Source organism: Acanthisitta chloris, unplaced genomic scaffold (assembly GCF_000695815.1).
Source record: "Acanthisitta chloris isolate BGI_N310 unplaced genomic scaffold, ASM69581v1 scaffold13022, whole genome shotgun sequence".
NCBI lineage: Eukaryota > Metazoa > Chordata > Aves > Passeriformes > Acanthisittidae > Acanthisitta > Acanthisitta chloris.
In genome coordinates, this window is record NW_008659975.1 from 381 (window position 1) to 15,752 (window position 15,372).

The 15,372-nt window shown below is 54.2% G+C and overlaps 2 protein-coding genes across 2 annotated transcripts in view; one reads left to right on the plus strand and one right to left on the minus strand.

Moving 5' to 3' along the window:
* Positions 1-1,169: 1,169 nt before the first annotated feature.
* On the plus strand, positions 1,170-2,497 carry POMC (proopiomelanocortin). Its single transcript, XM_009069630.1, has 2 exons — positions 1,170-1,289; positions 1,865-2,497. The coding sequence occupies exons 1-2, from the start codon at positions 1,170-1,172 to the stop codon at positions 2,495-2,497; spliced, it is 753 nt and encodes a 250-aa protein (XP_009067878.1).
* A 3,922-nt stretch (positions 2,498-6,419) lies between these two features.
* Positions 6,420-15,372, minus strand: part of EFR3B (EFR3 homolog B (S. cerevisiae)) — a gene marked incomplete at its 5' end in the record, with an annotated part of 26,378 nt that continues 17,425 nt past the window's right edge. Inside the window, 12 exons of the mRNA XM_009069631.1 lie at positions 6,420-6,525; positions 7,391-7,440; positions 8,832-8,938; positions 9,529-9,577; positions 10,120-10,211; positions 10,533-10,660; positions 11,300-11,367; positions 11,448-11,579; positions 11,932-12,093; positions 12,546-12,621; positions 12,899-13,071; positions 13,476-13,527. Of these exons, the coding sequence (XP_009067879.1) occupies positions 6,420-6,525; positions 7,391-7,440; positions 8,832-8,938; positions 9,529-9,577; positions 10,120-10,211; positions 10,533-10,660; positions 11,300-11,367; positions 11,448-11,579; positions 11,932-12,093; positions 12,546-12,621; positions 12,899-13,071; positions 13,476-13,527 (1,195 nt within the window). The remainder of the gene's footprint in view (positions 6,526-7,390; positions 7,441-8,831; positions 8,939-9,528; positions 9,578-10,119; positions 10,212-10,532; positions 10,661-11,299; positions 11,368-11,447; positions 11,580-11,931; positions 12,094-12,545; positions 12,622-12,898; positions 13,072-13,475; positions 13,528-15,372) is intronic.

A 15,372-nucleotide genomic window follows, 5' to 3' on the forward strand; every position in this document is an offset into this window, starting at 1 on the left:
TAGATGGATTTGGGGCTGCACGGGGTGATGGATGGGCGCCGGGAAAGGGTTTGGCAGGGAGGGATTTGGGATCAAATCCATCCTCTCCTGCCTTTTCCAGCCTTTTACCCCCTCTCTCCTCTGTTTATTTGGAATGTTGGGTGTGGATGTGCTGCTGGATCCCTGGCAGGGGTACCCACAAATCCAGGCAGAAGGCAGAAGTCCAAGCTTTATCCTTAGATTTGATCCATTTCCCCGTGTTATTCCCCTTTAAAGCCAAATCTGTGTTCCAGTTTGACCTGTTTCATTGATCCCAATTTCTGAGCCCCTCTTTGATGCCAGGACCAGCAGGATCCTTTTTCTCTCTGCCAGAGGAAGTTTCCCTCCATCCAGGCTTCTCCTGGATGCCCCAGCACCAGAGGGAAGGGTCAGATCTCCTCTTCAGCCACACGTTTTGGGCCAAAATTAGGGTTTTCTTTCCATGTGGGATGAGGTTTTCCTCCTGTGGAGCTCCCACAGCTTGGGGGAAGTTGAGACATGGGAGCTGGGAAAGATTCGCAGTGGGAAAACAGCCTGAGAATCCTTGGGAAACCTGGAACCAGGTCCCAGGCACCAATCCCAACCTCATCCTTGATGGCACAGCAGCAACAGCTGCTCCAAGTCTCAGTTCCAGCTGGAATTTGGGGCATCCCTGAGGGCACATCACACCCCATCCACCAGGACTGTCCACCAGCAGTGCTTCCCATAGCCCTTCCCAAAATCCAACCAACTTCCACATTATCCAAGTCTTTCCATTCCAAAGGCAAAAAGGAAGAAGCAGGAGGGAATGTTGCAGGGAAGCAGCTCCAGGGATCACCTTCCTTTTCCTGTACCTCAGTTTCCCCTCTGAAGGACTCACTCCAATTCTCCAAGGGTACACAGGAGAATCCTTTGGAAGCTTGGCAGAATGAGGGGTTTCCAGCTGGGTTTGGGTTGGGATAGGGTTAGTTTTCCCTTAAATCCCTTAAAAATCCAATTGTCACAAAGGAGGGAAGGGGCAGGGCTGGGAGAGGCCACAGGGTGTGACATTCCCACCAGAAAGAAGGGAAAGGGTGAGGTGGACACATCCCAAAAGACTTTCCTGAGGATGCAATGAGGAATGTTGGGTCTTTGCCTAGCTCCTGCCCCGGTGTTGGTCCCACAGCCCCAGGATGCTCTGGGGCAGCTTCTCCGTGGTGCTGGGGCTGCTGCTCTGGAGCTCCTCCAGTGCCAGTGGTCCATGCTGGGAGACTTCCAAGTGCCAGGATCTCAGCAGCGAGGATGGAGTCATGGTAAGCCCAGGAAGGGGCTCTGACCCCACCAAGGGACCAGGGTGGTGGCTTGGGGGGGTGACAGTGGTGCTGACTCTGTGGAGTGACTCTCAGCAGGGTGGGGGATGGTCTGGGGCCAAGGACAGAGAGGCTGTGGCTGCTCCATCCCTGAAGTATTCCAGGCTGGGGCTTGGAGGAACCTGGGCTGGTGGGAGGTGTCCCTGCCCATGGCAGGGGGTGGGATGGGATCAGCTTTAAGGTCCCTTCCCACCCAAACAAGTCTGTGATTCCATGGAGCTGAGGATGCTGCAGGCTGGGATGGCTCCAGGCTGAGGTTCTCAGTTTCTCATCAGACAATTCCTGTGGGATGAGCTCCAAGGGATTCAAGCCAAACACTGAGCTCCAGGGAGACCTCAGAGCCCCTTCCAGTGCCTCAAGGGGCTCCAGGAGAGCTGCAGAGGGACTTGGGACAAGGGATGGAGGGACAGGACAACTGTGGTTTAGGGTTGGGGGTTACAGCAGTGACATTAATGGTTAGAGTCGATGACCTCAGAGGTCTCTTTCACCCTTGACGGTTCCATGACTCCACGTTCTAGGCGTGCGCCGCAGCGTGCCGAGCCGACCTCTCCGCTGAGGCACCTGTGTATCCCGGGAATGGGCACCTGCAGCCTCTCTCCGAGAACATCCGCAAGTACGTCATGAGCCACTTCCGCTGGAACAAGTTCGGCAGGAGGAACAGCAGCTCCGTGGGCCAGAAGAGGCAGGAGGTGGTGGCCAGAGATGAGCCAGCACCTGCTATACCCTTTTCCCAGCATGAGGAAGAGCAGGGAGGCAGGCTGGAGCGGGAGGAAGGCAAACGCTCCTACTCCATGGAGCACTTTCGCTGGGGGAAGCCGGTGGGACGCAAGAGGAGACCCATCAAGGTCTACCCCAACGGGGTGGAGGAGGAGTCAGCTGAGAGTTACCCACTGGAGTTCAGGAGGGAGCTCAGCACCATCACCACCTCCGAAGCACCTGAGGAGGAGGATGAAGAGGAGGAAGACCAGGATGAGGAGGAGGAAGAGGAGAAGAAAGCTGGTGGCTCCTACCGCATGAGGCACTTCCGTTGGCACATGCCCTTGAAGGACAAGCGCTACGGAGGCTTCATGACCTCAGAGCATGGTCAGACCCCACTAGTGACTCTCTTCAAGAATGCCATCGTCAAAAGCGCCTACAAGAAGGGGCAGTGAGGGGGGAGGGAGCCCAAGGGACCTCCTGTCACCTCCCCCCTGTAGCTTTAGTGTCCCACTGGCATGTGTTTCACTTAGAGATCACTCGTGGTGTCCTCCTTAATTAGTGCTCCTGGGATTTGCTGGGTGGGAAAGAGGGTTGGGATGAAGAGGTCAACTGGTTGGGGTGAAGAGGTCTAGGGTTGGGATGAAGATGTCAGCTAGTTGGGATGAAGAGGTCTAAGGTTGAGGTGGAGAGGTCTAGGGTTGGGATGAAGAGGTGTAGGGTTGGGGTGGAGAGATCTAGGGTGGGGATGAAGAAGTCTAGGGTGAGAGTGAAGATGTCAACTGGTTGGGATGAAGAGATCTAGGGTTGGGATAAAGACATAACATACAAGGTGGGGGTGGAGAGGTCTAAGATTGGGATCAAGAGGCCGAGGGTTGGGATACAGAGGTCAACTGGTTGGGATGAAGAGGACTAAGGTTGGGATGAAGAGGACTAAGGTTGGGATGAAGAGGTCTAAGGTTGGGGTGGAGAGGTCTAGGGTTGGGATGAAGAAGTCAACTGGTTGGGGTGAAGAGGTCTAAGGATGGGATAGAGAGGTCTAGGGTGAGGGTGGAGAGGTGAACCAGTTGGTCACTGATGCATGTGGGAACTGATGCCCAGTTTGGAGCCTCTTGGGTGGTTTCCATATCTCCCTGAGCTGTACAATATGTAAATGATAGATCAAAGGAATTCTAAAGGAAATAAAACACTAAGAAGACTTTTCTTGGCATGTTGAAAAGGTGTTGCAAGAGTCTCTGGGGCAAAGCATAGAATTCCAAAGTCAATCCTGTGGGTGGGATTAGAAACATGGCTGGGAAAGGGATGGGGAGTGTGTTTGGGGGTGGGATCCAACCCAAGGATGGGAGTGCTGCACTGGGGGAAGGCTTTTCCAGGGAGAGAAAGGTATCCATGGAGAGGTATTCAGGACAGAGAATGACAGAACAAGGGGCAAAACAGAGCTCCAGGGAGACCTCAAAGCCCCTTCCAGTGCCTCAAGGGGCTCCAAGAGAGCTGCAGAGGGACTTGGGACAAGGGCCTGGAGGGACAGGACACAGGGAATGGCTTCCCACTGCCAGAGGGCAGGGAGAGATGGGATATTGGGTAGGAATTCTTGTCTGTGAGGGTGGTGAGGCACTGGCACAGGTTGCCCAGAGCAGCTGTGGCTGCTCCATCCCTGGGAGTGTTCCAGGCCATTTCCAGGCCGGATGGGATTTGGAGCAGCCTGGGCTGGTGGGAGGTGTCCCTGCCCATGGCAGGGGGTGGGACTGGATGAGCTTTAAGATCCCCTCCCACCCAACCGATTCCATGACTCCAAGGTTGCCACGAACACTCCAAGCCAGCAGAGCCTTGTGGTGCCAACATCAACATTTATTGGGAAAGGGCATTGAGATGGTGCAGTTGGAATCCTTAACGACTTGTTGCCTGGGCTGGTGGGAGGTGTCCCTGCCCATGGCAGGGGGTGGGACTGGATGAGCTTTAAGATCCCCTCCCACCCAACCGATTCCATGACTCCAAGGTTGCCACGAACACTCCAAGCCAGCAGAGCCTTGTGGTGCCAACATCAACATTTATTGGGAAAGGGCATTGAGATGGTGCAGTTGGAATCCTTAACGACTTGTTGACCTTTTGGATATCTCCCTCCCCCCACCAGTGCCATCAGCTACACACGGAAGCGCCACAGCGCTCCGACATGGAGATGGGAATGCACACATGCACCTATGGAATTACCTTTGGCATCTCTATGCACAACAAGGACCTAAACTAAACGTAAGGTACAAACAGGTCACTTACACCAGGGTGGGACATTTACAGGTGGAGTTTGGGGCCCAAAACGTGGAAGGGCCATGGTGGGACATGCTGGGGACACAACCAGCCTGGGGGTGACGGCCCCAGGATCCCATGGAGCAAGGGGAAAGGGTTGGGAGTGGAGGGATCTGGGGCTGCTCCATGAGGATAGCTCCCAGTCCAAGAGCAGAGGCCAAGGGTGGTTGGTGCCCCAAAGGGGTGATGACACCCCAAGATGTGTCCCTTGGTGTCCCCATGGCTCCTCTCCTGCAGCTCCAACAAACCTTGTGCTCATATTCCCACTTTTTGAAGAGGTTTAGAGGTGGGGGTTTTTTTCCATGGACACACGATTTGGGAGTGAATTGCTTTTCCTGTGTTTCAAGTGAAGGATTTTAGTGCTTTTCCTTAGGGAGCAAACACTTTTCCCGCTTCATATTCCCACCACCAAGCCCCAGACCTGCCCCAGCAGGACACAGGGAGCAAAATGGGATTGGGAATAAGGGATGGAGACACACAGGGACCCTGAGGAGAGGCAGGAGCAAGGGGAGAGCCTCGGGCACAGCGGGACAGGGACAGAAATAGCCCCTTGTTTTTCCTGTCCTCTTAAGCTGGAGCATTCCCTAAGACGGGATTAGAGCCCAACCACACAAACAAGCCATGACCTCGGAGCCATCCTGAATTGGATCCAGCATGGAAAAAAAAAACAGGGATGGTAATGCGCAATTAGAGCTGAAAAGAACCACTTGGAGATCCACAGGGAAGTGGTTCGGGTTTACGTGTTGTCCCTCTGCCCTGTGCGGCAGCAGCTCCCACTTTTCCACCTTTTCCAGCTTCCTTCTGTGGCTAAGCCAGGAGGAGCATGTCCAGCTGGAGAGGAAGGAGCTGCCCAACATCTTCAGGGACCTCCAGGATGCTTGGGAAGCTGCTGGAAGTGCCCAAATCCACCTTGTGACAGCATTAGAGCTCCAACACTTGGGAGCAAGGCCCAGGATATCCCAAAGTGTCCTTTCCTCCCCATCCCAACCATTTCCACCGTGTGTTTTTGGGATGCGAGGACCCAGAATTTTCTACTCTCAACCAGTCTCATCCCTCCTTGCATCCCAAATCCAGTTTTATCCTATTGCACAAGAGTAGGGATGATCCATGGCCTTCCCACTCATGGGGACTGCAGGATGGACTCCCTAAAATACTTCTGGTCAGCTAATTCCTGGGATTTCTTGGTGCTCACAGCTCAGCTGCTTCAGGATTGGACTTTGCCCAAGTGATTCTGCTAAGGAAATAACCATAAATAAGGAATTCTTTGAGGCAGGAAGCCCCAAAACTGGGAAAACTCAACCCAGAAGTAGGAAAATAGGGATTTGTGTGTTGATATTCCCAAGCTTGTGCCTCATGCCACCAACTCCAGGTTGTCCCAGTCACACCAGACCACTGTGAGCAGCCTGGTGGTGACCCAAGTGGGACACACAGCTCCTGGGATTTGCCAAAAAATGTGGGATTTCCCAAAAAATGTGGCTTTTTCCCCAAAAAAAATCCTGTTTCCAAGTGACCTGGAGCCAGCCAGGCTGCTGGGTGTGTCCACACTGGGATGGGATGAGCTTCCTGGCCTCTATCCAGGCCGTGGGGTCACTGTGATGATCCCAGCGTATCAAGCCACGTGAGGAGAGGGATGTGGGAAGCTCTGGGAAGCTGTGGGATCACAGGAGCTGGATGTGGGATGTATCCCTTGAGCTCCACATTTGGGCCCTTCCCAGATCTCCTCCTGCCTCTCCATCTCCCTCTCCAGTCCAGCCCTGGAGCTCTCCACATAGCTGATTCCTAGGGAATGATTCCCTAGGGAACAGGTTTTATGCTGGGAAGATGTTCACCTCAACGTGCTCTGCCCAGAGCCAGAGCTTCTCCTCACCCTTTCCCAACCAGCCAGAGAGGGAATCACTCCCAAACACCTCCAAAGGTCCCAAAACCAAACTATTGCAGACAGATCCGTGATGCCAACGGCTCTTGGGGTGGCCTGAGGTGTCCATGTCCCCACCTGGGGCAGCAGGTTGTCCCCCAAAAACAGGTCCTTTGGTGTGAGGTGTGACAGGTGGCTCTGCTCTACCAGCAGGGACACCTTCAGTACACGCACAGGTCCGGGAATTTCATCTCGTAGACCGGGATGGAATGGTTCTGGGATTGGCCATAGGCAGCTGTGATGGTGCCAGAGGGGCTCGGAGGTGGCCTGCAACACAAGACATGGAAGGAGGTGGTTTGGTGAGGAAGCAAAGTTTGGTGTAGGACACATGGGTGCCTGCAATGTCCCTAAGTGCCACCACAACCAGCCAGAGGTTGGTCCCAGCAGTGCTTGGCTCCTCTTGCCACCACAAAGGGCACAATGCCAAGCTGGAAGATGTCCCCAGCACAGGAACCTCCTCACTGGGGACACCTTTGGTCCCATCACCCCAGATGGGATTCAACTTATCCATCAGTGACTTGGATGAGAGTGGTGATGCCTCCTCAGAAGTTCACTGGTGATCCAACACTGGGAGGAGTTGAAGATACCTAAGAGGGCTTTGCTGCCCTTCAGAGAGACCTCAACAGATTGGAGAGATGGAGAAGAACCACCTGATGTTCAACAAGGGCAAGTACAGGTCCTGCACCTGGGGAGGAACAACCCAGAGCACCAGGACAGGTTGGGGGTGACCTGCTGGAGAGCAGCTCAGTGGAGAAGGACCTGGGGGTCCTGCTGGACAACGAAGTGCCCATGAGACAACAGTGTGCCCTTGTGGCCAAGAAGGCCAATGGAATCCTGAGATACATTGGGAAGAGCATTGCCTGCAGCTCAGGGACGTGAACCTGAACCTCGTGAGGCCACACCTGGAGTATTGTGTCCAGTTTTGGGCTCCTCAGAACAACAGGGACATGGAGCTCCTGGAGCAGGCCCTGGCTGCCCAGAGAGGTGACAGATTCTCCTCACTGGAGATATTCCAGAGCCATCTGGATGCAATCCAGGTGCTCCAGGATGACCCAGGAGGTGGGAGCAGATGCCCCACTGTGATCCCTCCCAGCCTGTCCCATCCTGGGATTCTGGGACATTCCCAACTCACCGGATGGTGATCTCGAAGATCTGGTTGAGTTTGCTCTGCAGCAGAGTTGCCTGGAACACAGGACATGGAGGTTGGATCTGGGATCATGGCGGGATAACAGGAATAACTCCCCATCACCATGAGTCCCAGTATGATCCCAGTCTTCCCCAGCATGCTCCCAGTCACTCCCACTTGCTCCCACCATAGACTCAGTCACTCCCAGTTGCCCCCAGCATGGTCACAGTTTCCCTCAGAGTGCTCCCAGTGGCTCCCAGTAGCACCCAGTGTGGTCCCACTTGCTCCCAGTCCCCCCCAGTATGATCCCAGTCACTCTCAGTATGATTCCAGTCCCTCCCAGTCACTCCCAATAGGATCCCACTTGCCACCAGCATAGTCCTAGTCCCCCCCCCCAGAGTGCTCCCAGTTACTCCCACTGGCTCCCAGTAGCATCCAGTGTGGTCCCAGTAGCACCCAGTTTGGTCCCACTTGCTCCCAGTCACCATCAGTATGATTCCAGTCCCTTCCAGTTACTCCCAATAGGATCCCACTTGTCACCAGCATGGTCCCAGTCATTCCCACTTGGATATCCCCAACTGGGATAAACTGGTGTCATGCTGGAGGTGACTGGGACTATGCTCAGAGCACTTGGGGCAACACTGAGGATGACTGAGAGTGTCTGTGAGGAACTGGGATCATGCTGGAAGCAACTGGGAGTGATAGAGCATTCTGGGAGCAACTGGGATCATGCTGGAAATCATACTGAGACCACACTGTGTGTGACTGGGATCATGCTGGGAATGACTGGGAATAATGCTGGGGGCAGTTGGAATACACTGAGAGCAACTGGGTCCATGTTGAAGGTGACTGGGATCATATTGGGATCATGATGGGAATGACTGGGAACATGCTGCAGGCAACTGGGATGATACTGGGAGCAACTGGGACCACACTGGGAATGATAGGGATCATACTGGGAATGACTAGGACCATGCTGGGGGCAGGTGGGACCATGCTGGGGGACAACTGGGATATACTGGGAGATACTGGCACATACTGGGATCATACTAGGAGCAACTGGCACTATGTCCAGTGCAACTAGGACCACACTGTGTGTGACTGGGATCATACTGGGCATGACCAGGATCATGCTGGGGGCAGTTGGGACTATGTTGGAGAGCAACTGGGATATACTGGGACATACTGAGGTCATACTGGGATCACACTGGGGGTGACTGGGACCATGCCCAGTGCAACTGGGACCACACTGGGAGTGACTAGGACCATGGAGATATCATACTGGGAATGACTAGGACCATTCTAGGACCTACCTAGGACCACAGGTAGTTGGGACTATGTTGGAGGACAACTGGGACATACCAGGAGATACTGGGATTTACTGGGCGATACTGGGATGCCCAGGGCAGGGTGGGCACAGGGCTGGGCTATTCCATCCAGGACTCACCCGTGCTCCGCAGTGAGCCGCGATCTCCTCGAACGGAGCCTTCTGGAACTTCTCCACCACCTGGCGCCGCCGTTCCCGTTCCTGCTCCTCCACGGCCACACTGTCTACTGGAGCAGAGGGAAGGTGGCTCCCAGCTGCTCCCACCCACAGGGATCACCATGTCCAAACATCCCCACAGGGATTTGGGAAGCGTGAGGAAGCCAAGGAGAGGAGCTCCAGTGGGTGGGTTTGGTGGGACTTCCATCTGTGGTGTGTGTGGAGGGAAGGGAATGGAGCTGGGAAGGGGTTGGAGAGTGTCCAGGAAAGGGAATGAAACTGGGGAAGGGGTTGGAGAGCACCCAGGGAAGGGAATGGAGCCGTGAGGGCTCAGCCTGGAGAAAAGGAGGCTCAGGGGAACCTTCTGCTCTCTCCAACTCCCTGACAGGAGGAGCAGCCAGGTGGGGTCAGGCTCTGCTCCCAGGGAACAAGGGACAGGATGAGGTTTAGGTTGGATATTGGGAACAGGCTGCCCAGGGCAGGGGTGGATTCCCCATCCCTGTAGGCATTTAAACCCATGTGGATGTGTCACTTGGGGACATGGTCAGTGGTGGCCTTGGCAGTGCTGGGAATGGTTGGACTTCATGATCTCCAAAGGCTTTTCCACCCTAAATGAGTGATATTCCATGACTGTCCATCCCCCTGCGGCTCCCTCGCTTACCTATTGCCTTCTTCAGCGTCTCGTAGGTGATCTCCTCTGCTGGTGCTCTCTGGAGGAAAGGGAAGAGCAGGTGAGGCTCAAGGCACACCCTGGGACACCATTCCCAGATCAAGCACAGGATCCCATTCCAGGATCACAGCACCAGGCTGGATACTTGCACCACAAACACAGGAAAATCAGGAATATCTTTCCTAACAATGTGGTTTTCTCCCAGGCTGGACCAGTGAGGCCTTAGCTCCCACTGCTATGGAGTATGCACATATGGAAAACAAAGATTTCCAGTGGAATGTGTTCCTGTCCATGGGATGACATACCTTTAGGGCCCTTTCCAACCCAACCCATCCCATGATTCCATCATTTCCCACCCAAACAGATTTCTGCTGTGTGGCTCCCCTTGTGGATGGGATCTGTGGGAGGGAGTGAGAAATTTCAGAGATCAGGAGGGATTGGGAGGTTCCTGATGCTGCCAGGGATGATGCCCCAGCAGTTGTGGCCAGAGGAACAATTAAGCATGGATCTTAATTAGGAGAGGGTTTAATTGCACCTGAAGGTGTCCTGGAAGGATGAGGAAGCTCTGGGATCACACAGTACCTGTTCCCGCTCTGGACTGTTCCTTGACTCCATCTCAACCTGCAGGGAAATGGTTTCACCAATGCTTTTCCTCTTGGACAATCGATCCTCGTCTGGGGAGGAAGAGAAAGGGATGAAGAGCTGATTGCAGCTCCCCCAGGGATCACATCCCACCCTCAGGATCACAATCCAGCTGAGCCAATCCCTAAAACTCATCCACAGCCAAGAACTGAGCTGGAGACAAGCCCAGAGCTCCATCCATCCATCCATCCATCCATCCATCCATCCATCCATCCATCCATCCATCCATCAACACCAGGAAGGTCCTGATTGTGTCTAAGTGTAGGACAAGACCTTCCCACCCTCACACTATGCAGAGGGAGGGAGCAGTTCTGCCCATCCCAGCTCCCAGGGTGTCCCAGGACATTCCATACCTGTCAGCTGAGGGATGTAGGGTGTGCTGAGCCGCTCCAAGTTGTAGCCACTTCCCCCCAGGACCTCACTGATCTTGCTCTGCCAGAAGAAGACCTCTGGGCCCAAGTGGTCCAGGCTTTTGCTCAACCTATGGAGGCAGAGGAAAACCAATGGGGATCACAGAATCATGCAATATTCTGAGTTGGGAGGGATCCACATGGATTGAGTCCAACTCCAGGCCCTGCACAGGACATCCCAACCATCCCACCATGTCCCTGAGAGTGTTGCCCAAACACTCCTTGAGCTCTGGTAGGACTGTGAACATGACCACATCCCCAAGGAGCTGCTCCAGTGCCCAACCACCCTCTGGGGGAAGAACCTTTTCCCAATATCCAACCAAAACTTCCCCTGACACAGATCCATGCCATTCCCTCTAGTCCTGAGGGAACCTGTGACAGCAGGTTTTCCTCTCTTCAAGGAACCACTTATGTCCTTCCCACTGTGCCTTGCCCAGTTGGGAAAGGAGACAAGCACAGGCAGGTGAATGGACGATAATCATGGAATGGCTTGGATGGGAAAGGACCTTAAAGCAGGGACACCTACCACTATCCCAGGTTGCTCCAAGCCCCATCCAGTCTGGCCTGGTAACACTCCCAGGGATGGAGCAGCCACAGCTGCTCTGGGACACCTGTCCCAGTACCTCACCACCCATTCCTGCCCACAACCTCCTGGATGCCAATCCCCTGGGAGCAGCTAGTCAGGCAGGAAGTGTTCTCCAGGCTCTTACGTGGGTTTCTCCACAAACACATCCTCAGGGAGCAGATAAGCAGCTTCTTTCTGCCGCGTCTGGATGACCTGCAGACAACAAAGGGCCAAGCTCAAACCTCATGGATGGGCAGGAGAGTCCTGTCCTGTCCCTGGATGCTCCTTCTCACCTCATGGATGTGCTGGCAGAAGGTGGGAACGGTGATGAGTTGGCTAATGAGGTTCAGATAAGCTGCTCCCAGGGCAAAGAGTGCACAGCGGTTGTAGGACGTCAGGTTGTCCTCATTGAGTTGGGCAACCTCCTGCAGCAGAGACACAACACAGGAGATGATGGGCAAGGACTTGGGGTGGTCCTCATCCACCTCATGGCATCACCTGTCCTGCCATTCTGAGGCTGGAAAGGTGATTTAGGACTCTCCCAGCATGTTGGTTTGAGCCCACCATGATGGGAGAGGCTTGAGAGAAGGTGAAGCACTTCATAGAATCATGGAAAGGACCTTAAAGATCATCTCATCCCACCCCTGCCATGGGCAGGGACACCTCCCACCAGCCCAGGTTGCTCCAAGCCTCATCCAACCTGACCTGGAACACCTCCAGGATGTTCCACCACTTCCCAACTCCAAGAAAAACCCTCTCCCAGTGCTCCCCACCCACCTGCACTGCCAGCACCAGGCGGATGAGATCCACCACAACCTCCTCGTTGGCCAACTCGATGCTGATGAGCATGAGGAGGCTGTAGAGAGCCTCGTAGTGAGCCTGCACGTTGCTCTCCTCTTTGCATATCAGGTAGATGTGGCGGTAGAGCTGCTGCCCATGCTGTGGGGACACAAAGGGACACGGATACCCCTGGAGAATCCCATGGGAACAACACTCATGGCAACGTGGAGAGGGAAAAGCAGCAGGACACAAGAAAGGGGCAAAGTACTACTATCACTACTAGGAGCTTAGAAAAGCCATGCATGGAGCACTCATGGAGGTTGAATCCCACTGGGTTGAATTCCAGGGATATTCTCAGGTTTTGAGGTGCTCCAGGACAAAAGAGAGGCGACAGTTTGACTCTGGCACTACCTTCTTCATGAAGACAGTGTCCTGTCGGGAGCATTTCTCCACCTTCAGCTTCAGAACGGAGATGTCACTGATGGTGCTGCAAGGAGAAGCCAAGGAGAAAGGAAACTCAGATGCCAGAGGGAGGAAAAGCAATTCCCACATGCCTGAAGAGCTGCTGGATGGGAATGAGCCATCCAGGAGGAAACAAGGGATGGCACTACCTTCTTCATGAAGACAGTGTCCTGTCGGGAGCATTTCTCCACCTTCAGCTTCAGAACGGAGATGTCACTGATGGTGCTGCAAGGAGAAGCCAAGGAGAAAGGAAACTCAGATGCCAGAGGGAGGAAAAGCAATTCCCACATGCCTGAAGAGCTGCTGGATGGGAATGAGCCATCCAGGAGGAAACAAGGGAGAAGCTAAAGGTGAATTCAAACCCATCAGAGATGTTCAAGTTGGGCAGGATTAAACCAGCCCAAAACTGGTAGTGGATTATTGATCCTGCCAGTGCTTCCACCCTGGAGCTCCATCCCAAACCTACTCCAAAGAGTGTGCAGGGAACCACCCCAGGACACACCTGATGGGGGAGAACTTCTGCCTGTTCCCGTGGCGGTCGATGAAGCTGATGAGGATCTCCAGGACGAAGAGTCGGATCTCGGGATCCTCCATGAGGGCTGAGGAGAGAAGTCTGTCCAGGAAGGCACTGGGAAGTGCTGTCAGCATGTTAGTGCACTGGAATCCCACAGAGACCTGGAAGCATGCAGGAAAAATGGGAAGCAATTGGACAATGTCACTTGAAGGGCTAGAACCCAACTTGAGCTCTTCCTAAATCATCCCTAGGAAGAGTCTCCAAGTTCAGATTGGCCATTCCAGGCCCTGGGATCCCATGGAGGGGTCAAATTCTCCCATGGGAGTGGTCCCCTGGGATCCCACAAGGGGGCTGGATTTTCCTCTGGGAATTGTCTCCTGGGATCTCACAGGGGGTTGGATTCTCCTCTGGGAATGGTCCCCTAAGATCCACAAAGGGGCTGAATTCTCCTGTGGGAATGGCCTCCTGGGATTCCACAGGGGGGTTGGATTCTCCTCTGGGAATGGTTCCCTGGGATCCCACAGGGGTGTTGGAGTCTCCTGTGGGAATGGTGACAGGATCCTACCTGGAGGAGGGACTTGAGGAGCATTATCTGTGTCAGGCGATTCCGGTTCTCCCTGCCATGGAGAGAAGAAACTGGTGAAATCCAAGTGGAAACAAGACAACTTTCTTTCCATATCCAAAGGATGGGAAAGCATTGCAAAGGGCAGGATTCATTTCCTGGGAATCATTCCCACAAACAACTGTACTGTAAAGGTCTCCAGCAAGGAAACTCTGGATTTAAGAGCCAGCAGAAAGGCTGCCAAAGGATGCATCCAGCTATGGGCACCAGAAATCAGGCAGCACTCACATTCCTGGAGGGATTTAACATCCATGTGGATGTGGCACTTGGGGACATGGGTTAGTGGTGGCCTTGGAAGTGCTGGGGGAATGGTTGGACCCGATCTTGGAAGGCTTTACCAGCCTAAATGATTCAGTGATTCCATAATTTAGGATCTCCAGGCCGAGCTCAGGACAATAAAACAACCTCTGGATATCCCCATCCCACAGCCATTCCCAAAGGACACCAGGCACTGCCTCAACAGGCTCCTCACTTTGAAGCAGCTTGGAGAGAGGCAGCCCAAACCCTCCTGGCCATGGATATATCCCTGCTCCTTGCTCCCATCCTGCTTCTTGCACAGTCATGTGAGCCACATTTCCACTTCAGTGATGTGGGAATGTTTTATATAATCCCAGACTGGTTTGGATGGGAAGGGACCTTAGGGATCATCCCATCCCGCCCCCTGCCATGGGCAGGGACACCTCTCACCAGCCCAGGTTGCTCCAAGCTCCATCCAACCTGGCCTGGAACACTCCCAGGGATGGAGCAGCCACAGCTGCTCTGGGAATTCCATCCCAGTCCCTCCCCACCCTCACAGCCAGGAATTCCTTCTCACTGCCCTCTGGCAGTGGGAAGCCATTCCCTGTGTCCTGTCCCTCCACATCTTGTCCCAAGCCCCTCTGCAGCTCTCTTGGAGCCCCTTGAGGCACTGGAATTGGCTCCAAGGTCTCCCATGAATTCAGTGTCACATCCAGAGGAGGCATCATCCTTCCCACAGGAAGCTGAAACTGTTCCTGGAGGACGAGGATAAAGGAGCAAGGACAAAAAGGCCTGGAACAGCCAAGCCAGGCACTGGGAAGTGACATCCCACCTAGATGATCCTGATGCTGCTCCTGCAGCAAGGAGACCTGGCCAAATGGCACTCAGGGTGTCTCTTGTCCTGGTCAAATGTCACCTAGGGTGTCTCCCACCTGGATTGAAGGCAGGAGTTGGGAATTACTTCCCTGAGTGTGAGGAGCAGAGTCATCCTACAAAGTCTCTCTCCCACCAGAGACAAGTGGGAAGAGCCTGACCGTGCCAGGAGGATAAATATAGCCTGGAAATCTGTTTGCTCCTTACCTCCACGTTCCAGAACTGATCCCCTCACTCCAAATAGCTCCCAGGGGCTCTTCCCACACTCTGGAAGCAATTCTGTTGTTTGGGTGTTTTCCCTTCTTGCTCTTCCCCCACACTGGGTATAAATACCTCCTCCCTCTCCGAGCTCATTCCAGCTGGGAGTGGCCACACAGTGGGAGGCAGCGAGGAGCACTCAGTCCCACCAAGCCACACTGAATCCCAGAATCATCCAGGTGGGAAAAGCTCGCCAAGTCCATCAAGTCCAATCTGTGACCCATCACCACCTTGGCAACTAGACCAGAGCACTGAGTGCCATGTCCAGGGGTTCCTTGGACACCGCCAAGGATGGTGACTCCACCATCTCCCTGACAGCCCCTTCCAATGCGTGACAGCCCTTTCCATGGAGAAATTCCTCCCAATGTCCAACCTGAAACTCCACTGGAGCATCTTGAGGCTATGCAGGAGCTTCCCATGGGCACCTCATAGATTCATGGGCACCAATCCCAGACTGGTTTGGGTTGGAAAG